This window comes from Eleutherodactylus coqui, chromosome 11, assembly GCF_035609145.1.
Source record: "Eleutherodactylus coqui strain aEleCoq1 chromosome 11, aEleCoq1.hap1, whole genome shotgun sequence".
Classification (NCBI taxonomy): Eukaryota; Metazoa; Chordata; class Amphibia; order Anura; family Eleutherodactylidae; genus Eleutherodactylus; species Eleutherodactylus coqui.
The window spans coordinates 5,709,236-5,733,935 of record NC_089847.1 but is presented as its reverse complement, the minus strand read 5'-3'; the positions used below and the strand labels follow the sequence as shown (position 1 = coordinate 5,733,935).

The following is a 24,700-nucleotide window of genomic DNA, read 5'->3' as shown; positions in this document are numbered from 1 at the left end:
GTCGACAGCACCTCGTGCTCCACTCAGCACAGGCCGTGTTATTGCATTAATCTTCACCCCCCTGCGATGGGGTCAGTGTAAAGTATTGGCGTCCCCTCCTCCATTCAGGTAAGGGTCATCATTCGGCACCTCGTGGAGACTGAGGATGTGACCCCCGGCGGAGTCCTCCGAGACCCCCTCCCCCTCACTCCTTGTCTAATGGAAAGAGGAAATACATGATGTCAGTCTGTGTGGAAGGATGCGGGATTAACCCTTCCAGCACAGGGGAGGAGGGGGACGTCTGGGAACAGCTGCTCTACTGCAAGCTCTGGCTGGTCTCCCATCCTCAGCCGCAGAACAGACAGACCCGAGTGAAAGAGGAGAGGGAGCTGCTCTACTTCAGTACCGGACACGGCCATGGACAGGCGGGGGCGCCACATCTAGGAGAAAATGCAACACCTTCAGCCCATCTGTTGGTCTAGGCAGTAATAGTTCTATCTGTCCGCTCCGCAGCTCCAGCTCTGGCCCTTTTACCCAAGGAGAGTAGCAGGAGGTGCTGCACAGCGGACTGATGGGTAAGAGCTCCAAAAGTACACAAAGAATGTATTAGTACAGCGGACTGATGGGTAAGAGCTCCAAAAGGTACACTGATGCACAGTACTGCGACGCTCCTGTACTTCTGGTGCTCTTACTTTTCAGTCCCCTGTACTAATACCCCCCCCCCCCCCCCACCTTTCCTTAAAAATAGACTGGTGCCCTTACCCAGCATTTTGCTGCACTAACACCTCTAGCACTCTTACCCATCAGTCCACTATAGTGAGTCCTCTGGCACTCTTACCCATCAGTCCACTATAGTGTATCCTCTGGCACTCTTACCCATCAGACCACTATAGTGAGTTCTCGGGCACTCTTACCCATCAGTCCACTATAGTGAGTCCTCTGGCACTCTTACCCATCAGTCCACTATAGTGTATCCTCTGGCACTCTTACCCATCAGACCACTATAGTGAGTTCTCGGGCACTCTTACCCATCAGACCACTATAGTGAGTTCTCGGGCACTCTTACCCATCAGTCCACTATAGTGAATCCTCTGGCACTCTTACCCATCAGTCCACTATAGTGAGTCCTCTGACACTCTTACCCATCAGTCCATTGTAATGAAGCCCCTATACTGTCCTTGGGTAAGAGTGCGAGAGGTACCCATCAGTCCGCTGTAGGGACTCCCCGGTGCTCTTACTCACCGCCGTGACAGATAATCTTACAATTTCATGTTTAAAAAACTTTAATAAAAACAAACATTCAGGCGCCGCTGATCGTTTGGGCTCAGCCCCTATTGAACTTCCCTTCTTAAAGCCTTCAGGACGCAGACTACTCCACCCCATCTCTAGTGAACGGGGGAGGGGAGTCTGCTCCTTGGTTCTATCTAGTGTCCATCTTAGGACTTGTTCAGTGCAAATTAAAGTTTTCGATGGCGGCAGCGCCCTCACCGCGCTCACGGCAGACATTCATTAGAAGGATTGGGGTCACGTGCAATACAAAGTACCAACAGCTACAGGGTGCAAATCACAAGTGCAATTCTCACAGCAGGCACATGGTGGCACTGTCCAGAGTTATACCCCAGCACATCTGCAGGGGGCGGCAGACAACCCCTCCACTGCCGACTGTTCAGACGTTGGGGGGGTCCGCTGCCATGTTAGCACCACAAAAAGATTTAATTAAAATATACAGAAACCAAGTAGGCCGGAGGGGGGCGGGGTGGGCAGGGAGTGGTCACACCCATTTCGGGAGGGTGATGTAGCAGTGGACAGCCACACCCATTCTTGGCAGGGAGAGAAGCAATGGATGAGTAGTCACTGGGCGGTCTCACCTGTTCCTGGGGAAGGAGAGAAGTGGCGGACAAGTGGTCACTGGGCAGTCGCACCCATTCCTAGAGGGGAGGGAAGCAGTGGACCGTCACACCCATTCCTGCAGGGAGCGCTTGCAGTATCGGAGGGACTTTGGGGGCCCTTTCCTGTGCATCTGAACAATAACATAGATCAATCCCAGGATGCATAGCAGCAGCAGTAGAGGCACAATCACCATGGCAACACTGACTGCCCGCGTGTACTCATCAATATGGACAACCACATCCACATCGCGGCCAGCGTCGCCTTTGCTGTCACTCTCCTCGTCCTTGTTCTCCTCCTCATCAGGCTCAGCATCAGGGTTAAATGGCGGCCGCTCCACATCTGGCCATCGGGGGGCAACGTCTGGCTCTCTGGACACGTCTTCCGTGCAGCCCATGAAGTCGCGCAGTATGGACTTCGGGTACCCGGGCTCAGTCTTCAGACGCTGGTTGTCAAACTTCCAGTACTTGGTTCCTTTGTAGAAGTAGGTGTATGCTGCCGGGACAAGAAAGGGACATCACCCGGCGGCAGACCCCTGCCCAGCATCACCCGGCGGCAGACCCCTGCCCAGCATCACCCGGCATCAGACCCGGCTGGGACCCCTTCCCAGAGGCAATGCCAGACTGTGGACAGATAACCCTTCCCCGGCATGGTCAGCCAACAGCAGACCCAGGACCTCTCCGCGGACGGAATCATCTGGCAGTAGACCCAGGACCCCTCACAAGTGGTGGGGTGACTCAATGGCAGTCCTGGGACTCAAGACCACCCCCCCGATGGCAGACCCATGATTGCTCCTGATAGTGTCACCCAACAACAGACCCTGGACCACTTCCCGGTAGAGTCACCAATTACCCCTCCCCAACAGTGTCACTTAAAGTAGACCCAAGACCCTGACTTCCCACTGCAGACCTGGGACCCCTTCCAGACCAGTCACCATGGGCAGACCCAGGACCCCTCCTGCAGAGTCATCCGGGACCCACACATTCGACTGTGGAACCAGTGGGGACAATCAATGGCCGACCCAGGACCCCTCTCCCCATAACATCAATTGATGGTGGACCCAGGACTCATCCCCCACAGCGCCACCTGATTGGCTGATCCTCCGACATGATAAAATACATGAACCCAACAAAAATGTATCTGATCATCAGTGTTGGATGGACTGTAGGATAGATGGGTACCCTCTACTGCTCCCTGTTATCAGCCAGGTCAGGGGAGGTTGACTGTAGGACTTCTCTTATACTCACATGTATCCGAGCTCAGGAAGGCTCCTCTCAGGGTGTCCGGGATTCCAGCCCAGACCTTTATGGATTTGGGGTACCCGGCGTCCACAGAGCGCATCTCCTCATTATAACGCCAATAACTAGGGAGGAACAAAAGCCATGCAGTTATATGCAGGAGGGGGGAGGGTCACGTCTGAGCCCTCTAGTGAGGTGGGGGTCACATACTTATGGTGGCCGTACACACAGACTTTTCCTGCAGGCTCAGGGGGCACTTCCTCTCATCTATTCTTGTCCATTTCCTGTTTTCGTATGTCTTCACGCCCCCGGCCCCCAGTGTCACGCTGTGTGAACATCCTGGACTGCAGCGCCCCCCATTTACCAGATTGTACCCCGTTCTGTTTCCTCCCCGTGAAGGTTTGGCCATCCTGTTCTAGAGGCCTCTTATATCCAAAGTTATATCCACATGTGGGGGAGGGTTAGACAATGAGGCGTTACCTGTCTCCCCGGAAGAAGTAGGTGTGTCCCGTGGGCTCCCACCAGATGGCCGTGTCGATCCTGTCGTAGGGCAAGTTGTACCCCAAGCTGCTAATTAGCTGCGGATACCCGGACTCTAGATTTGCCTCACGGAACAGCCAATATTTATCTCCTGCCAATCAATGAGATATTTATAATGACATGGCCACGCCCCCACAGCATTGTCCCCGCCCCCCGCACCAAGCACTCACCTTTAAAGAAGACAAACTTGCCATCGTGTCTCTCGTAGACTGCGCTGATGTTGGCCGGAAGTCCTCTCCAGAAATGGCCGATAGGCATGGGGTAGTTATCCAAGACTCGGTTATGGCGCACTCTCCAGAACCAGACGCCCTGCGCAGGAACACAACACAGTCAGCGGACTACGGGGAAAGGGTCATCCTGTACTGTGGAACACACTGACAATTTGGGGGCAACTCTAGTCTGCCTCCTGCTACAGTACAGAAGAGCTGGTGACGTCAGCACTGGCTGGGATGGGGAAGGGGGGGGGGGGGGGGGGGGGGGGGGAGTGATCCCAGCGACGTCGGCACTGGCTAAGGGGGGGGGGGGGGGGGGAGAAGATGATCCCAGTGACGTCGGCACTGGCTAGGAAGGGGGGGGGGGGGGGGGAAGGTGATCCCAGTGACGTCGGCACTGGCTAGGAAGGGGGGGGGGGGGGGGGGGGGGGGGGGGGGGGAAGGTGATCCCAGTGACGTCGGCACTGGCTGGGGGGGGGGGGGGGTGATCCCAGTGACGTCGGCACTGGCTAGGGGGGGGAAGGTGATCCCAGTGACGTCGGCACTGGCTAGGGGGGGGAAGGTGATCCCAGTGACGTCGGCACTGGCTAGGGGGGGGAAGGTGATCCCAGTGACGTCGGCACTGGCTAGGGGGGGGAAGGTGATCCCAGTGACGTCGGCACTGGCTAGGGGGGGAAGGTGATCCCAGTGACGTCGGCACTGGCTAGGGGGGGAAGGTGATCCCAGTGACGTCGGCACTGGCTAGGGGGGGAAGGTGATCCCAGTGACGTCGGCACTGGCTAGGGGGGGAAGGTGATCCCAGTGACGTCGGCACTGGCTAGGGGGGGAAGGTGATCCCAGTGACGTCGGCACTGGCTAGGGGGGGAAGGTGATCCCAGTGACGTCGGCACTGGCTAGGGGGGGAAGGTGATCCCAGTGACGTCGGCACTGGCTAGGGGGGGAAGGTGATCCCAGTGACGTCGGCACTGGCTAGGGGGGGAAGGTGATCCCAGTGACGTCGGCACTGGCTAGGGGGGGAAGGTGATCCCAGTGACGTCGGCACTGGCTAGGGGGGGAAGGTGATCCCAGTGACGTCGGCACTGGCTAGGGGGGGAAGGTGATCCCAGTGACGTCGGCACTGGCTAGGGGGGGAAGGTGATCCCAGTGACGTCGGCACTGGCTAGGGGGGGAAGGTGATCCCAGTGATGTCGGCACTGGCTAGGGGGGGAAGGTGATCCCAGTGACGTCGGCACTGGCTAGGGGGGGAAGGTGATCCCAGTGACGTCGGCACTGGCTAGGGGGGGAAGGTGATCCCAGTGACGTCGGCACTGGCTAGGGGGGGAAGGTGATCCCAGTGACGTCGGCACTGGCTAGGGGGGAAGGTGATCCCAGTGACGTCGGCACTGGCTAGGGGGGAAGGTGATCCCAGTGACGTCGGCACTGGCTAGGGGGGAAGGTGATCCCAGTGACGTCGGCACTGGCTAGGGGGGAAGGTGATCCCAGTGACGTCGGCACTGGCTAGGGGGAAGGTGATCCCAGTAACGTCGGCACTGGCTAGGGGGAAGGTAATCAGGTGATGTCATAGTGACGTCAGCACTGGTTGGGGAAGTTAATCGGGTGATGACATAATGATGTCAGCACTAATTGTGGAAGGTAATCAGATGATGTCATAGTGACGTTAGCACTCGTTGGGGGAGGGGGCCGTATTAGATCTCAGAATCCACTTACCTTGAAGACAAACATTTCTCCTCGAAGAACAGTCACAGCATCAAAGTTTCCATCACAAATGTTAGGTCCGTACTGATCAGGACCGGTCGGGCTTCTAGGAGGAGCATTTCCAGGCCGCTCTGGTTTGCCCCCTGGCGGTGGCCTTGGGGGTCTCCTGTCAGGTTGGCCTGGAGTAGGAATTGGAAATGGGGTGCTCGGTGCCTCGTTGCTTGGACTTCCTGCACAGACAAGAGACAGTGCTGGTCAGCGGCCCCGGGAGATGACAGGAGGAAGAGGAGCCTGGAGGATCACGGGAGAGGGCAATAGGGTGAGAGAGGGGCAATAATGGGGGAGGGGAGGTAATATGATACAAGGACAATAATGGAGGAGGTAATATATGGGCAATAGTAGGGGAAGGGGAGGTAGCCAGGGGCTGGCACACCATGCGGGTTCTTACCATAGAGCTGCTGGATTCCTCGCCGGTCGTCCTCAGGCAGCTGGAAGTTGTCAGTATCCATCCACTGGTAGAACGGCGCCATGATGGCAGAGGGGTTATTGGAATGCTCCAGACCCAGGGAATGTCCGAGCTCATGGACGGCAACGAGGAAGAGGTGATTCCCTGAAGACGGAGAAGGGGCCGTTACCCATCTGCAGCCCCCACCCCTCGGCCCGGCGCTCCTCCCCGCAGCAGACGCCCCTCGGCCCGGCGCTCCTCCCCGCAGCAGACGCCCCTCGGCCCGGCGCTCCTCACCTGACAGGTCGCTGTTATCCACAGTCCAAGGTTCTTCTAAGTCAAAATGAGCGTCTCCGCCCATGCCCGGCCCAGGGAAGTATGCATGTGCCAGGAAGCCGCCGGGACCATCGAAGGGCGAGCTGTCACCATGGAACCCAGAAGCGAAGAGGATGAGGATGTCGGCGGCAGACTGTTTGCTCTGGTGCGGGACTTCTGAGAAGGTCAGTGGAGTCACGCTGGACCACACCGCAAAGGCTTTCTGTATGGCGGTCACCGAGTTATGGGCGCCGAGGCGCGCTGAGTGATTCTGGATCCTGCCGGGGAAGTGCGAGTGTCATGTCCACGTGTATGTAATCTGAGGCATGTACACATGTGCCGCACACTCTACACAATCACACGCTCTGCCCCTCCTACACATGTCCTGCTGGGCTCACAACTGCCTCTTTCTCTTGGCTCAGGACGGGGTTTCCCGGTTATCTCGCAACGTTGGAGGTCACAGGAGTAATGGTTCATGTTAACCATCAATAAGGGCTCAAAGCAAACACCCAGTCCCATCCAGAGCGGCGGTCACCACACGCGTCCTCCTCCAGTCACATCCAGAGCGGCGGTCACCACACACGTCCTCCTCCAGTCACATCCAGAGCAGCGGTCACCACACACGTCCTCCTCCAGTCACATCCAGAGCGGCGGTCACCACACACGTCCTCCTCCAGTCACATCCAGAGCGGCGGTCACCACACACGTCCTCCTCCAGTCACATCCAGAGCGGCGGTCACCACACACGTCCTCCTCCAGTCACATCCAGAGCGGCGGTCACCACACACGTCCTCCTCCAGTCACATCCAGAGCGGCGGTCACCACACACGTCCTCCTCCAGTCACATCCAGAGCGGCGGTCACCGCACACGTCCTCCTCCAGTCACATCCAGAGCGGCGATCACCACACACGTCCTCCTCCAGTCACATCCAGAGCGGCGGTCACCACACACGTCCTCCTCCAGTCACATCCAGAGCGGCGGTCACCACACACGTCCTCCTCCAGTCACATCCAGAGCGGCGGTCACCACACACGTCCTCCTCCAGTCACATCCAGAGCGGCGGTCACCACACACGTCCTCCTCCAGTCACATCCAGAGCGGCGGTCACCACACACGTCCTCCTCCAGTCACATCCAGAGCGGCGGTCACCACACACGTCCTCCTCCAGTCACATCCAGAGCGGCGGTCACCACACACGTCCTCCTCCAGTCACATCCAGAGCGGCGGTCACCACACACGTCCTCCTCCAGTCACATCCAGAGCGGCGGTCACCACACACGTCCTCCTCCAGTCACATCCAGAGCGGCGGTCACCACACACGTCCTCCTCCAGTCACATCCAGAGCGGCGGTCACCACACACGTCCTCCTTCAGTCACATCCAGAGCGGCGGTCACCACACACGTCCTCCTCCAGTCACATCCAGAGCGGCGGTCACCACACACGTCCTCCTCCAGTCACATCCAGAGCGGCGGTCACCACACACGTCCTCCTCCAGTCACATCCAGAGCGGCGGTCACCACACACGTCCTCCTCCAGTCACATCCAGAGCGGCGGTCACCACACACGTCCTCCTCTAGTCACATCCAGAGCGGCGGTCACCACACATCTACTCCAGTCACATCCAGAGCAGCGGTCACCACAAATCTACTCCAGTCACATCCAGAGCGGCGGTCACCACACATGTCGTCCTCCAGTCACATCCAGAGCGGCGGTCACCACACATCTACTCCAGTCACATCCAAAGCTGCAGCCACAATTCTACTACTACATAATGTCTGCCTGCGGCTCTGGATGTGATGTAGAGTATAAATCATGGTGTGAGACAGAAGAGTTGGTGCGGTGGTAAGCTGCATCAGGCACCGGGTGAGTCGCTATACGCCAGTCTCATGCGCTCACCTGTACGTCAGCTTCTGCTGATTCCACTTGCGCCCGGTGTGGGCGTAACGCCTCCGCCTCATGCTGGACTTGGCTCTGCTCCCAAACTGGTCGGGTACGCCACAGCGTGGCCGCTGCATCCACCTGTGGGCAATAAGCAGCCATGTAAGCGGTGCGGGCAATAATTACATATATTACAGGTAGTGCACACACACTGGGGGTGGGGCCACAAATGCATTACGGTACACACTGGGGGCGGGGCCACGTCTGCATCACGGCACACACACTGGGGATGGGGCCACGGATGCATTACGGCACACACACTGGGGATGGGGCGACGGATGCATTACGGCACACACACTTGTGGGCGGGGCCACGGATGCATCACAGCACACACACTTGGGGATGGGGCCACTGATGCATTACGGCACACACACACACTGGGGGGGCGGGGCCACGGATGCATTACGGCACACACACTGGGGGGGCGGGGCCACGGATGCATTACGGCACACACACAATGGGGGGGCGGGGCCACGTCTGCATCACGGCACACACACTGGGGATGGGGCCACGGATGCATTACGGCACACACACACTGGGGGGGCGGGGCCACGGATGCATTACGGCACACACACACTGGGGGGGCGGGGCCACGGATGCATTACGGCACACACACACTGGGGGGGCGGGGCCACGGATGCATTACGGCACACACACACTGGGGGGGCGGGGCCACGGATGCATTACGGCACACACACTGGGGGGGTGGGGCCACGGATGCATTACGGCACACACACTGGGGGGGCGGGGCCACGGATGCATTACGACACACACTGGGGGGGGCGGGGCCACGGATGCATTACGGCACACACACTGGGGGGGGCGGGGCCACGTCTGCATCACGGCACACACACTGGGGATGGGGCCACGGATGCATTACGGCACACACACACACTGGGGGGGGCGGGGCCACGGATGCATTACGGCACACACACACTGGGGGGGGCGGGGCCACGGATGCATCACGGCACACACACACTGGGGGGGGCGGGGCCACGGATGCATCACGGCACACACACTGGGGATGGGGCCACGGATGCATCACGGCACACACACTGGGGATGGGGCCACTGATGCATTACGGCACACACACTGGGGGGCGGGGCCACGGATGCATTACGGCACACACACTGGGGGGGCGGGGCCACGGGTGCATTACGGCACACACTGGGGGGCGGGGCCACGGGTGCATTACGGCACACACACTGGGGGGGCGGGGCCACGGATGCATTACGGCACACGCACAGTGGGGGGGGGCCACGGATGCATTACGGCACACACACTGGGGGGGGGGCGGGGCCACGGATGCATTACGGCACACACACTGGGGGGGGCGGGGCCACGGATGCATTACGGCACACACACTGGGGGGGGGCGGGGCCACGGATGCATTACGGCACACACACTGGGGGGGGGGGGCCACGGATGCATTACGGCACACACACTGGGGGGGGCGGGGCCACGGATGCATTACGGCACACACTGGGGGGGCGGGGCCACGGATGCATTACGGCACACACTGGGGGGGGCGGGGCCACGTCTGCATCACGGCACACACACTGGGGGGGGGGCCACGGATGCATTACGGCACACACACACTGGGGGGGGGGGGGGGCGGGGCCACGGATGCATCACGGCACACACACTGGGGGGGCGGGGCCACGTCTGCATCACGGCACACACACTGGGGATGGGGCCACGGATGCATTACGGCACACACACTGGGGGGGCGGGGCCACGGATGCATTACGGCACACACACTGGGGGGGCGGGGCCACGGATGCATTACGGCACACACACTGGGGGGGCGGGGCCACGGATGCATTACGGCACACACACTGGGGGGGCGGGGCCACGGATGCATTACGGCACACACACTGGGGGGGCGGGGCCACGGATGCATTACGGCACACACACTGGGGGGGCGGGGCCACGGATGCATTACTGCACACACACTGGGGGGCGGGGCCACTTGCCCTACTGCACCCTCTCCAGCCCAGTGTGGCCCTTACTCTCTAGTGGTCGGATCCAGCTCTCCAGTCACCGGGATCCCGTAGAACTGCTGCATCTCAGACACGGCGGTGGAGAGGATCTGAGCGGAGCGCAGGGTGGACATCTGACGACTGGGGGGAGGTAGGTAGCCGTAGAGACGCAGCCAGGCCTGAGGAAGAAGAGCAGGTATGTCACAGCACGCTCTGAGCTGGCAGCGCCCCCTGCTGTTCTGATCGGAAGACACTTTGTTCCATTCCTACTCACCATCATCGGGGAAACCCCTGAAGCCGCGGCGGGCGGCGATCAGTGGAAACGCAGCAGCGACCGGGAGTTCTGCGCTTCCCGACCGCCGGTCAGTGTCAGCCGACATCACCGGCTCGTCCGCCAGGAGCCATCAGCTCGATCACTTGGCAAACGAGAATCGCAAGGACGGCCATAACTCCCCATAATCCCGTCGCTCGCCCGACACCCCCTGCTGGTTCAGTGCGCACACAGCAGCTCTGGGTGTAGATTGCTGCAGATCTGGATGTGAGTGGAGGACGGGCGGTATGTGCAGCTTAGGCCTCTTTCACACGGGCTACAAAACCTCTCATGTGAAGGAACCCGTTGGAAACCCTACATGCCGATGTCCGCGGAGGGGCGGAGCTATCAGACGGCCGCGTACAGCTGCTGCTGGCGGAGCCTTGCATGTCATATCAGCCGGCGGTCTCCAGTGTCTGTCGCAACTTCACATTAGGCAGCTTTCTTGACATATCCCGCAGTACAGGCGGATACAGCGCGGGATACAGGGATATGCAGGGCGCCTCTAAACAGAACAGTAAACAAGAAGGTACGCGGGTGTATCCGCTCTGCTGCGGCGCACAGCAAACAGACACTGCAAAACCTCACGACTATTGATGACGGATCCCAACATGCTGACGGTTTCCCCCCCCCGACGGCTCCCGAAGCGCTGAGGATCATTACCAGATTACCGCTGCTGCTGTTGATGGATCCTGCGGGTGATCAGCCGACGACCGCTGATGCTGCTGACAGATCTGGTTTATGCCTAAAGGGGGCGCTCAGAGGATAACTAAGTGTTTTTTTTAATGGCCAGGTATGCTATAAAAAAGAGACTTGTTACTTACCTTCACTTACCTCTCCTCCTGCGCAGCCACTTGGCGTCAGCTCCGTTCCCCTGGCATCAGGAGTCTAAGTCTGGGGCACTATGATGCCAAGAGTTTGTAAAAGGATTGGCTACAGCAGTCACCTGACCTCTAGCTGATGGCAGGGGAGAGGGCAGGGGATTGGCTGCAGCAGTCACCTGACCTCTGGCTGATGGCAGGGGATTGGCTGCAGCAGTCACCTGACCTCTGGCTGATGGTAGGGGATTGGCTGCAGCAGTCACCTGACCTCTGGCTGATGGTAGGGGATTGGCTGCAGCAGTCACCTGACCTCTGGCTGATGGTAGGGGATTGGCTGCAGCAGTCACCTGACCTCTAGCTGATGGTAGGGGATTGGCTGCAGCAGTCACCTGACCTCTAGCTGATAGCAGGGGATTGGCTGCAGCAGTCACCTGACCTCTGGCTGATAGCAGGGGATTGGCTGCAGCAGTCACCTGACCTCTGGCTGATGGCAGGGGAGAGGTAAGTGGAGGTAAGTACCAAGTCTTTTGTTATTTTGTAGCAGGCCCGGCAACTTAAAAAAAACCAACTTCTTCCACCTGGACGTCCCTTATAGAGCGGCAGGAGAGCGGCGGGCAGCGGCAGCACCTACCTCAGCACGAGCCTCGTCCTCGCCGGCGGCCGCGCAGCCCTGACAGGAGAGGAGGACGAGGCTCCATCCCAGCAGCAGCCCCGGGGCCCGGCGAGCTCTCCCCCTGCGCGCTCCCTCGCCGTCCGCCATGTCCTGGCTCTGCTTCTCCCCTTTGTTCTCAGTATCGGGCGGAGGATGCGACGCTCCCGCTCTCAGGGCTTCGTTCCCCCCGGACACACGGCCTGCTCCATGGAGAGCCCCGGGGAGCACCTCCGGCTACAGCGCAGACACCGGGAGCCGAGCCCCGCCCACACTCCCTGCTCCAAAGTCCCGCCCCGCCCACGATCCCTGCTCCAAAGTCCCGCCCCCGCCAACACACACCCTGTTCCATAGCCACGCCCCTTGCTGACCACACCCCCTGTTCCATAGCCACGCCCCGTGCTCTGTCCACACACCCTGCTCCAGAGCCACGCCCCTGCTTTGCCATACAACCTGCTCCACTGCTCCGCCCACACACACTGCTCCAAAATAGACCGCGACATGACGTTGGTGCCACCTAGTGTTGAGCCCAGGAACTGCAGACATCAATACTGCGGCAGTCACCAGGATACACCTCTAGCCGAACCAGCAAGTGCCCCAACTGTGGATGGCGGATCTGGGCAGCCTGGACCTTCTGCCCCCCCTCTGCCTTTTTTCCCCTACACCTTGGGAGCCGATGGCCCATACACTCCCCTCATATGACGTCATAACAATCATGTTTATTGCATTATTTTGGAAGGCAATATAAAAGCAGTTGTTTATTTTTATAATGGGGTTTGCCGCGCAGAATAAAAAGTGACCAATTTATTGGAGGGGTCGGTCTGAATGCAGCGATACCAAAGGAGATAAAACCACATTTTTTCCAATTTTCAATTAACTTTTATTAATTTTTTTAATGTTCTTGTAAAGGATTTGAACCTGCGATACTGTGATCACTCTGATAATACACGGCAGTACTTCTGTAAGAAAAAGCATTATTGCTAATCATAGCAATCACAGGACATGACAGAGCGGGACACCACATGATTGCGGTCGGTAAGGGAACAGCTGGGATCGGAAAGGGAACAGCTGGGATCGGTGTTCTCCCCGCTGCAGACGGTGTGGGCTCAGTTTCTGAGCCGGCTCCATGTATAGAACGCAAATGTACAGCATGTCCGTTCATGGGAACTGCTTCCCAGCAAGGGCATACATTTACATCCTGGGCCATGGAAAAGTAGCCCCCCTGACAGGAAGAATGAGCATGTGAATGCTTTTTATCCCAAGGCTTTATTGATTTGCACACATTACAACAGATGTTGTAGTGATCCCCGTTCACTTCTTCGCAGCTCTGGGCACATTGCAACATGTTGGCTGATGCTGCCTGCAGCTCTTCAACAGTGATGCTGCAGATAGTGTTTGTGAGGTTTTTCTTCAGGGCATCCACGTTTTGCTTCCAATTTCCCCTCAGATAAAAGTTGCATGTGGACAACTCCGGGGAACATGGTGGCCAAAACCCCTTGTTCACAGTTTGCTCTTCCGTAAACAATTCATGGACCCGCGAGGCGTAGCGCGTTGTGTTGAAAAAAGTAGCACTTTCTTTCTGGCGTGTTTTAATCATAAAACTATTCAGTCATGCGGACAAACCGCAGTAATCACAGTTGCCTGATGACCAATATTCTGGTGGCGCAGCGGTGTTTCATGAGTCCGGTGGGGATTCGCAGTAGACAGATACCTCACTCTCTGAATTCTCGTGACCTGATAAAACCCCACTTTGACCGTTCTTAGTACGGCGCCGGCTCTAACAGTCCTCTGGCCGCCACCTCCACTAATCCACGCCTTCAGCTTTGGCGCCCTCTTTGTTCCCGCAGACGTTATTCAGCAAGGTTTCAGGTTCAGAGATTTTTTTCCTTCAGCTACCGGTCGCTCGTGATCCACCAACGTGGAGGGAGAGCCTCAGAGCGGATGATCTGGGATTCATTGCTATGGGCAATAGCCATTTCCCTCGACAGCTTTCATAAAGCAGTGGCGCGGGCGCAGGGGCGGCTACTGTTCCATGGCGCACCCCGTATGATTAGATTACTAATTTTACATTGCACCAACATAGACAAACTAAGACCAAGTCATAAAGCAATAAGTCGCAGTCCTGGCCTGAAGAGCTTACAAGCTATGAAGCAACAGGGCGACCTCAAGAGCTTACAGTCGGGCGAACAGACCCTCATGTAGCCATATACATTTAAAAAAATGATTTTTTTGAAAGAGAAAAAAAAACTAAAGTTGGCATCCTTAGGCCTCATGTCCACGGGGAAAATAAGAATTAAAATCCGCAGCGTTTTTCCCACACGCGGATACCTGCCCCATAGGGATGCATTGACCACCCGCGGGTAGATAAATACCCGCGGATGGTAATTAAAAAATTTCTGGAGCATGAAAAAAAATGGACATGCTCCATTTTAGCGCGGATCACGCGTGCGGGAGCTCATAGGGCACATAGCTACATTGATCTCCCGCATGAAAAATAAAAGACAATTACAGAGCATCCGCAGCCCAAATCCGCGCTACAAATCCGCAGCGGATCTGATTTTCCCCGTGGACACGAGGCCTAAGAGTATTAAATGCCTGTCACAACTGACAGTGGCATTTAAAGGGTTACCAGAAGTGACAGCTGGCACCCGCCATGTATGGAGCAGGATTGGCTCTGATCCCGCTCCATACAAACCCTGCGCCTCCATGACATAACTGTTAAGGGGTTAAGGTTTGACTTCCACAGCAGGAAGGGGCGCGCTGCCAGTTTAGAATCCACAGTGTTTTTCAAAAATTTCTGCCCCACATGAAGGTTTTCGGAATCTCCTCCCGCTGGCGGCTTCTGTAAATGCCGTGGAAAGGTCTCAGCATTTACGCTGTGTGTGAAGTCGGCCCAACTGTATTTAGAGAAACCGAACCCTAAAGACAAACAAATCGCCTCCCTGGGAGAACGACCTCCTGCCGGCCTCGCGCTACACGTCCCGCTATGACGCCATGCAGAGCAGATATTGGGAGTAACACTTCTAGAGGGTAATTACCATCTGATGCTCCACATTTGGGTTTATTGCTGGTTGTATAATGTGAATGCCCGGGCCGGGTGCGTTCAGCTTGACAAAGACGAACAGTCGAAACATCGCTGATTTTAACATGGAGAAATAAAATGGAGTTTTACAATTTTGCGCCATACTTGCTGCCACTGCTCTTTCTTGATGGTATTGGGACTGTCTGCTCTGTCCAGGCTGGGGGTCCTTTTTCACGGGTCGGTGCGAGAATCTGAAGGATGATCACTCAGTGTAAATGCCTGCGGCGACGGAACAATAACCAAACGAATTCTCATTTAGTTTCTGCGCTGAGCGGCCCGTGTAAACAGGCATTCATCTATTAACGACTGCCTACTTACTGTGAGTGGAGGCAGGAACAATCCCCGGAGCGCTCCACCGCCTATTCACTTAGCAAATTCATTATTAGACCGGCAGTCTCATGTAAAAGAGCCCTCAGCATTGTGCGCCCCGCCATGACACCCACCCACTAGAGTATATAAAAACATAAGATTACTGACCGGTAATCAGATTCCACACGCCCATGAGAGATTCCACCAGATTAATAACTCCGGGGGGAGGGGGGGGCTGATATCAGCCTGAAGTGATATCCTGCTGACTGCTAACTCTTTGGCTTGGAGAACCCACCAATAAAGTACCAGTAAAACTACTGAACCGCCTTGTCGCCCTGCAGCATCGGCACTGCCGTCCGACTATGAAAACTGGCAACCAAGTAGACCTTCCAAATTACAGAATCTAGAACAGGTTTTTGGACCCCCGGACCCAAGGCCCCCATTGTACTGGTTTCTCTACGAGAGCCAACTGGACACTTGGACACACTAATGTTGTTCTTAGGAAGTCCGATTTCCAGGAAGGAACAACTATTTACACAATATGACACCAATATCTCGCAGTCAGGAGAAATCTAAGATAAAATGCCAGATCGGAGTTCTTGATTTTAAAGTTAAGAATCCGTGGAGATAACATAAAAATAAATGTCCCAAAGTCTAAAAGTGTCCTGTAACTTCTCCACATAAGGAGGCAACTTCAGGAAGAAAGACTCCTAAAATCCCCCATCGGAGGAGCTAGTATGTGCGAGGATGAGTGTCGGGCATCGTTTGCCAGACATTTGTCCCATCTAAATGGGCCTTTGCCGAAACGTGCGAGGAGGAAAGCGAGGCTTCTCCTATTGTCCTTCCACTGAAGGTCACCAGCCAGCAGCCCAAGACAGAGGACAGGAGGAAGCGGGTCATTGGCAGAGCCTGGAGGCTAGAAGTCAAAAAGGGGATCCTAGAGCAGTGTTTCCCAAACTCCAGCCCTCACGGACCCCAACAGGTCATGTTTTCAGGATATCCTATATAGAGAACACCTGTGGCAATGTCTGAGGCGAAAACAATAATTACATCACCTGTACAATACCAAGGAATTCCTGAAAACCTGACCCGTTGGGGGTCCGTGAGGACTGGAGTTGGGAAACACTATCCTAGTCAGAGGCAGAGCTCAGCTGTCGCAAGCCTTTAGGATAACATGCATAGGTAAGGCCCAGAGGCCACAAGCCCGAGGCCAAGCACAGTTGCTATAAGGACCTAGGTCTGGCATGAAGGCCCTACCCCCCGAAAGGCTGCTAGGCCACAGGGTAAAAACCACAAAGAACAAAAGGCAAAACCCCAAAGCCATAAGTGAATTTTAGGCCACAACTGGCCATAAGGCTATCGGCAAAGTCATAAAGGTTATTATGCTACAAGTAGAGCCATAAGGCCAACAGAGAGAGCCATCCAGGGCTATTCATGCTATCAGAGCCAACAAAGGCTAAAAGGCCATAGGCAGAGCCATAAAGGGTCATAGGCAAATGTAAAAGGCAAAGCCCAGAGGCCGTAAGCCTCAAGCAAAGACCCTACCCAGCTCCTTGATCACATATATAGTTACCCCCTTAGATTTTTCATTCATGAAATATTAAGGCAAAAGCAGAATTCACTCCCTTCTGCAGGGTGATTGGAGATCCTCTCAGAAAACGCTCATTTCTTCTCCCAGCTCCAATCAGCGGTAATTAGGCACCGTCCAGGGCAGTACACACCTAAACCCTATCTGATGGTGGAAGCCCCACAAACCCTAAACCCAGGGACCATACACTACTGGAGGGTACTATACAACTGCAGGAAAATACTCCTTCCAGAGACGGGGGAGCACAGCGTCCGCTGCAGGAGACGAGAGGGTCATTCCATGCCAAGTGGCCTAATGCCTGCTCGACCACCTTCAATGTTCCTGAAATTTTTACAGACTATCCCTACAGAACCTGGATGAAGTTCTGCAAAGTTTCAGCCTGGTTGAGGCACTAGAGCAATTTGCATAAAAACACACACAACACTGTTCCCTCGCAGGTCATTTTGGAAAAATATCCAGGTTTGTGTTGCCACTCTTCTTGATCTAAGCTCACCCACTGGAACTTGGTGCACTTTGTCAACTTTTTGTGTAGAATTTGAAAACTTTACAGGCAGGGCTGCCCAAGCATTGGTAGGGGAGGGGGGGGGGGGGGGGGGGGCTAATAAGGCCCAAAGTGGCTGGTAAATGTTATCACGACAAAATAGTGCACAAGTTTAGGACCCCAAAACTTATTAGCAAACAGCTTAAATAAGCTTAAATAAGCTTAAATCTGGGCCGTGAGTAGGACAAGTGCTGACCAAAGCTCTGTTACTCTGGCTTCTGTTGTGTTTGGACGCGTGCCATTTTATCTCCCACTGCAATTTATCACATAAAATAAAAACTTTTTTTGTGAATTTCACCTTTTTTTTAAACACATGTAACTCAGAAAGGTCATTTCCCATTTTAATTAGTTCTGTGTTTTAAAGCAGATTTTAATCTATCTGTTCCTTTAGGTTCATGTTGGTGTCTTTCCACTTAAGGGCGCCTACCTACTAGCGGTCTGTTTTCTTGCAATGCGAGAGCGACTGAAAACGCATGATTATGACACCAATGATTTTTAATGGTTCCATACTCATTTGCGATTTTTCACTCAAGCCTCGCAGCCCTAAGAAAAATCTGCAATATTGCTTATTGCCATCAATGGGGCCGGCGGCAGCAGCACCCGTCTGTTTGAGAACATAGGGAATACATCACAGACTTCTGCCTCAGCTGTGACAGACATCTATGGCAGGGAATTCCTTCATCCACTGGGAGACAAAGGAATCCTCAGCCACAGCTGTGGCAGAGGTCTGCGATGCTATCTCATTGCTTTCAATGTGCCCGGCGCTGCTGCGGCCCCATTGAAAGCAATGGGTTGCAGGTAACCCCTGCAGCAATGATTTTCGGGGAAGGGCTTGAAATATAAACCTTCTCTGAAAATCATCCCTAGCTGTAAAGTTAAAAATAAATAAATACATTTTTTACTCACCTAGAATAGCAGTCGTCTTCTGGAGGCCGGGGATTGAAAAATCCCCACCTCCAGAAAGCGCTGCCTGTGACTGAATGACAGCTGAGCGCTGCCTGTGATTCGTCACAGCGCTCAGCCAATGATTTTTTTTTTTAACTGGATGGCTACAGTGAGTATTTAGGTTGTCATGCCAGCACGGTCAATAGGGAGAGGACCAGGCTGCGAGTAGGGCTCCTGGTATCTACACTTCAGACACTGGGAGGCACACCTGCAGTCTGGTTCTCTCTATTGGCCTTGCTGGCATGGCAACCTAAATACTCACCATAGCCATCCAGCATGTTATGCCCCAGCAATCACTGAAGAAGAGTTTTTTTTCCCTGGTGTCATCATGACGGCAGTACATGGAGGTTGCCCTCTGACCTCGTAGGGACAGGAAGCAAGAGGCTTGAAAAGGCTCCTTCCCCCTTCCATTCCTCAGTGCGTCCTGTCCCTACAGGGACAAGAAAGCGGGCTCCCTCCATGGAGCCGAAAGAATCGTGGGTTCTCCAATTAGTATCCCGGTGGTATAGAATAGAATTTTTTGTCCGGCCTCCTAATAGATTTGCTATAACTCCTGCGCAATCCCCAGCCCTTCAAAAAGTCTTTAGAGAAGAAATCACTAACCTGCTACATATGGGGGCAATAGTGGATGTCGCCTCTTCAGAACAGAAATTGGGGTACTATTCTCCTCTTTTTCTCATTAAAAAACCAAATGGGTCGCACCGTCTGATCTTTAACCTTAAAGGCTTAAACAAGTATATCATTTACAAAAAATTTAAGATGGAGCCGATTAGATCAGTACGGACCTTAGTTAACAGAGGAGATTATATGTGTGCAATCGACCTAAAAGATGCATACTATCCTGTCCCGATTCTTCCTGAACATCATAAATACTTGCAATTCGCGGTAGAAATCGGGAACCGTCTATATCATTTCCAGTGCATATCTACCGCGCCAAGGGTTTTCTCGAAAATCGTGGTCGAGATGGTAGCACATCTTCATGCATCAGGCATTAACATTGCTCCCTATCTGGACGATTTTTTTTACGGATAGGCCCCTCAGTAAAAGTCCTGAAGGAAGATACCGCTCGTTCAGTCGCTCTGTTCCAGAAACTAGGGTGGATTGTGAACTTCCAAAAGTCCAGTCTTCTTCCGGAAACTCGGAAAATATTTTTGGGCGTCCAGATAGACTCCGAGTCCCAGACTCTATCTTTGCTGCCACTCAGGAAGGAGAGCTTAAGACAGGCAGTCCGTAAATATGTGCAAAAAACCCAGCTATCATTAAGAGAAGGAATGAGACTGTTGGGCCTCACGACATCATGCATACAGATTATACCATGGCCCAAGCACATTCAAGAACGCTGCAAAGGGCTGTCCTGAGTAACTGGGATAGAGCGGCGACCCCATTAGAGAGCAAGAGGCTCCTGTCATCGTCAGTTGTCCGCTCTCTTCACTGGTGCTTGTCGGCCCATAATCTGAATGCAGAATCCCAGTGGGTTCCCGAACCCTTCGTTAGCGTAGTCACGGATGCTAGCCAGCTCAGTTGGGGAGCACAGGTAGGACAACACCTGTTACAAGGGAAATGGGGCCCAGAAGCTAAAAGGCAGACTTCAAACTTCAGAGAACTTATGGCTATTTGGGAAGCGCTGTGTTAAAGTCTTCTCCGATAACGTGATGGCTATCTCCCTTATTCGTCATCAGGGAGGTACCAAGAAATTCCAGCTCCTAAAGCTAACAGCCCGAATCTTCCGGTGGGCCGCAGTCATTAACAGCGGTTCATCTCAGAGTATCCCAGACCGTGACAGCAGACTACCTCAGCCTGAATCATCTGGATCCGGGAGAATGGTCCCTGAACTGGGAAGAGTCCCGACGTATCGTGGACACCTGGGGCATGCCGCAAGTAGACCTTTTTGCGAGCAGGTCAAACGCAAAATGCTTGAAATACTTCTCCCTCAACCCAAGAGGCAAAGCCTTGGGGATGGACGCTTTCTCGCAAGCTTGGGATATGGATCTGGCCTACACCTTCCCTTCCCCTTATCCCAAGGGTCCTGCAAAAGATCCAGATAAGTCATGTGACTGTTCTACTAGTCGTCCCGTACTGGGAGAAGCGCGCATGGTTCCCCCTTCTTCTGAACCTAGCTATCACAGATCCAATCTAGCTTTCAGCAAGGGAGGATCTCCTGTCGCAGGGCCCAGTTCTGTGTCCCAATGTACAGAAGCTGAATTTAACAGCCTAGATGTTACTAAACCAAGGTTTGTCTGCGACGGTCGTGTCAACTCTGTCAGAGTCGTAAGCCAGTAACCACCGCCATTTATAATAAAATATGGAAGAAGTTTACTTCCTGGAGGAAGTCGGAAGTTTCTGATTTTGACACCTCTATAACGGAGATTCTAGATTTCCTTCAGGAAGGCCTGGACAAAAATCTAAGCCCGGGGACCCTTAAAGTCCAGATCATAGCTCTCTCATGCTTTGTAGATCAGGCATTAGCAGAGCACAAGTTAGTCCACAGGTTCATGAAGGCAGCGGAGAGGATAAGGCCAGTAATCCGTAGCTCAATACCTCCATGGGATTTAAACCTAGTGCTTAGAAGCCGCTGTAGGCCCCCCTTCGAACCTATAGATCAATTGATGGTTAAACCGTTAACTCTTAAAACGATACTCCTTGTCAGTTACGACAGCAAGACGGGTTAACGAGATCCAGGCCTTTTCGTGTAGAACACTTTATTCGTACCGGACGATAGGATCGCCTTAAAAACGGACCCCTTATTCCTACCCATAGTGATCTCAAAATTTCATAGTCAGCAAAAAGTTATCCTTCCCTCCTTTTGTCAGAGCCCCCAAAACAACAAAAGAATATCATAGCCTAGATGTGAAAAGAGCCATTCTGTATTATTTAGACCGTACGTCTCCCTTTAGAAAAACTGACAATCCACCCCGGACAAGTAATTTGGTACGGCTCCATGTACTGCCGTCCTGACGACGCCAGGGAAAAGGATAGAATTTCTTACCGAAAATTCCCTTTTCCCGAGTCACCATGGCGGCACGTCATTACCCTCCCTTAATATATGTTTATTGGTACACGCAGTACTGTTAATGTTTGGGCAGCTCACCCCTCTACATGTGTTTAACGTGAACTAACAATGTTTTTTCTTCAGTGAATAAAATTTTCCTGGTTAACAGAAATCTGTCCTGTCCCTACGAGGTCAGAGGGCAACCTCCACGTACTGCCGTCATGAGGACTCGGAAAAAAGGAATTCTCAGTAAGAAATTCTATCCTTTTTTCCCCTCGAAACGTGTTCTGCTGGTTATACTCAAAACCTTCATAGCTTATCATTAGCATTATTTGGAGTCACTGCGCCTTGAGCCATTTTTCTCACTTGCACTGTGTGCGTCTTGTACAGATCTACAAAGGTGTCCTTTGAGTTACAGGTGTTTATTTTTCTTCTTTTTTTAAAGTAAAATTTGCAAAAATGAATTTACCAATTTCAGTGAGTGCTAAAACAGTAAGAATGCAAGCAAAACGAAGCCAGCTTAGCGGCACTGTCAGCACTTGTACTGCTCACTGGCTGAACTCAAGCCTATTTAAACCATTTGTTAATACCCTGTTTCCCAAAAACTAAGCCCTACCCTTATTTTTTTAGGATTTTCAGGGAGGCTTAAAATATAAGCCCTACACCCAAATTAAGCCCTGGCTGCATTACATAAAAAAAAAAAAAGAAGAACACTATAGCATTACCTAAAATGCTCAGGCTAGGTCCCTCCCTCTGCTCCAGCATCGCTTCTTGCAGTCCTTGCCCGTCCACAGAAGATAATTTCCTGGTTACAGAATTCATAAATCCCACCTCCAGAAAGCGGTAGCTTTGATTGGCTGACCAGCGCCTGAACTAATGCAATGGCTGAGCAACTGTTGAAGAACCAATCACATTCATAGAGACACAGGATTTATGAATTGGCCAACCAATGCTGCAGCTCAGCTAATTCATAAATCCTGCCTCCACAACACAATGGCTGTGCAGCAGTCAAAGAACCAATCAAATACAGTGCTTGATGAACCAATTACAGCCATCACATTGGTTCTTGAGCACTGCTCGGCCAATCACAGCCATCGCTTTCTGGAGGTAGGATTTATGAATCCTGTAAACAGGAAGCGATTTTTACCGTGAGCATCGGAGGACTGCAAGAAGCACATCGGCGCTCTGGAGAGCAGCGTGATTGACCTGGACCGCACCTGCTAGGCAAGAATAAGACAACCCCTCCCGAAAAGACCTAGCCCATCTTTTGGGGCAAAAAAAGAAAAAAAGACCGGGTCTTATTTTCAGGAAAACACGGCATGTTACAGGTTCCTAAACTAGTGGACACATTTTGGCCACAACATTTACCAGCCACTTTCGGCCTTCTTAGCTACTAAACTCATGAAGCCTACTGCATAAATCAGTATATGGCACCACCCAGTTGACCCAGATTCCTGCCATATGTCCCTGGGCAAATGCCCACAAATGGGTTTGTATGGCTGTAGCATTCTGCGACCATTAGGTTCTATTGAACCTAATAGTTTTGTCTGCCAATGCCGACACAAGGAATTTTACTGCGGATTTCCGCAGTTGGAAATAAATCACGTCATGTTCTATTTTCCACGGATTTACGCTACAGGAGGTCTCCATTAATATATTAATGGAGACTGCAGAAAAATGCGTGCTTTTCCATGATCACCAGTAGGCGCGTTTTGTTTACCACCGCGGTACTCCCGTAAATCTGCAGTCGTATCTCGCGCTTGCCGTGGGCATGAGGCCTAAAGGTAGGGATCTATCGTGAATACAAAAACGGGGGGTAGAGGGAGGAAAGGTTAGGACAGGCCCAACACCACACCAAGAGAGTCTCAGCCCCTGCATACAATGTTCAAAGCTTCTCGGCAAGCTCTCCAAGAAGGACCAGAGCCATTTATGGTAATCCAATCAAAAGCTTTTGACAGTCAGGGACAGCAGGTACCTACCATATCCTGCTCCATTGCTTCCTGAACACAGGACAACACTAAAGGCGCCACGGCCTACAACAGAACAACGCTGTCTGAGGACTCGTTCGCACCAACGTCAACTTTACCCCCTTTTGGATTTAAGAGGAATGTAGACTCAGATGTGAAGTTAGTCTCTGAGCTAGGGGGAGAGATCTCTGGAGGGTTTAACAAACGATCAAGGAACAGGAATTCTGCAGCGCTATTTGTTATATTTTAGAAAAAGAACAGGGGGGGAAAAAAAAAACTCATAAAAAGACCTTCTAGATTGGAGAGGTGGCAGAGGAGAAACCGCAGCTAATATGCCCCTCCTGTCCAGGCACAGAAGTTTGTTCCGAAACTGTATGGCTGCTTTAATTCAGCTCCAAAAACTGAACAGAGAAATTAAATTCCTTACGGGGTTAACTGGTGTGATAGAGGCCTTACTTTATCTCTTTGGTCAAAACGAGGTGTGTCATTTTTGGTTTAGAAAAGGTTTTAGCCATGAAAGCAGATATGTCTGAATTTAGAGTCCCTTTCTCAAGAAAGGAGCGTAAAAAGGATCTGAAGACCCCCTTCCACCAAGATCCTTGAACTAGATCGATGCAGGGATCCTACACGATAACAATCAGTCCTATAACTCACTACGCACGGACATTCTAGAGCTTCTGTAAGGGTTGGGCTAGCGGTGCTTCCTGAAGTTCCTCAAAAAAAAAAAAAAACGCATGCATGAGAAAACCCAAAGAGCAGAGGTCTCTTCCTGGGACAGCGGTGCGAACACCTGCTCTTCACACCCCCTGGAAGCTGCAGGGCTCGCCAACGCATCCTACCAGCCAGGGTGACAGTCGCACCAACAAGTAACTGCATTTTGAAAAGCATACCTGACATGTCAAAGGAACACGTCAAGAGTTCATCAGCGGGGTGGAGATGAATAGACGCATCGGTCTTCAGCAGCTGAGGAGCAGACAAGCAACGATAGCCAAAAGGGGCACAGGGGATTGAGTGAGCTCCTGCAGCTATAAGTGGAGGGTCTTCGCACAGACCCCCAACTTATTAAAACTTTTGACACAAACTTTTTTTTTTTTATAAAGGTGCAATTCCACCACTGACCACTAAGGATCACAGTGGCGTCACCACTTTGCATCAAGATAATAAAAATCTGACACATCAAGTATGGTGCAAACCTAACCCAACACCAAGAGAACCTCCAAATCATCAGAAGGCGAGATGAAACCACACTGAATCCTGAGGACATGT

At 53.4% G+C, this 24,700-nt stretch overlaps 1 protein-coding gene across 1 annotated transcript; it reads right to left on the bottom strand.

Moving 5' to 3' along the window:
* Positions 1–1,244: 1,244 nt before the first annotated feature.
* Positions 1,245–12,300, bottom strand: MMP15 (matrix metallopeptidase 15). The gene is made up of 10 exons (XM_066584013.1): positions 11,996–12,300; positions 10,264–10,412; positions 8,210–8,332; positions 6,294–6,589; positions 6,000–6,161; positions 5,564–5,781; positions 3,815–3,953; positions 3,585–3,735; positions 3,114–3,229; positions 1,245–2,361 (listed from the first exon to the last, which is right to left on the bottom strand). The coding sequence occupies exons 1-10, from the start codon at positions 12,122–12,124 to the stop codon at positions 1,934–1,936; spliced, it is 1,911 nt and encodes a 636-aa protein (XP_066440110.1). The 5' UTR covers positions 12,125–12,300; the 3' UTR covers positions 1,245–1,933.
* Between the last annotated feature and the right edge of the window lie 12,400 nt (positions 12,301–24,700).

Excerpts from the sequence above, each read along its gene's own strand:
- MMP15 (XM_066584013.1), bottom strand. The coding sequence starts at position 12,124 with ATGGCGGACGGCGAGGGAGCGCGCAGGGGGAGAGCTCGCCGGGCCCCG. Across the intron at positions 5,782-5,999 it reads AGGAATCCAGCAGCTCTATG|GAAGTCCAAGCAACGAGGCA; the intron begins GTAAGAACCCGC and ends TTGTCTGTGCAG. Across the intron at positions 3,736-3,814 it reads CAAGTTTGTCTTCTTTAAAG|GAGATAAATATTGGCTGTTC; the intron begins GTGAGTGCTTGG and ends ATTGATTGGCAG.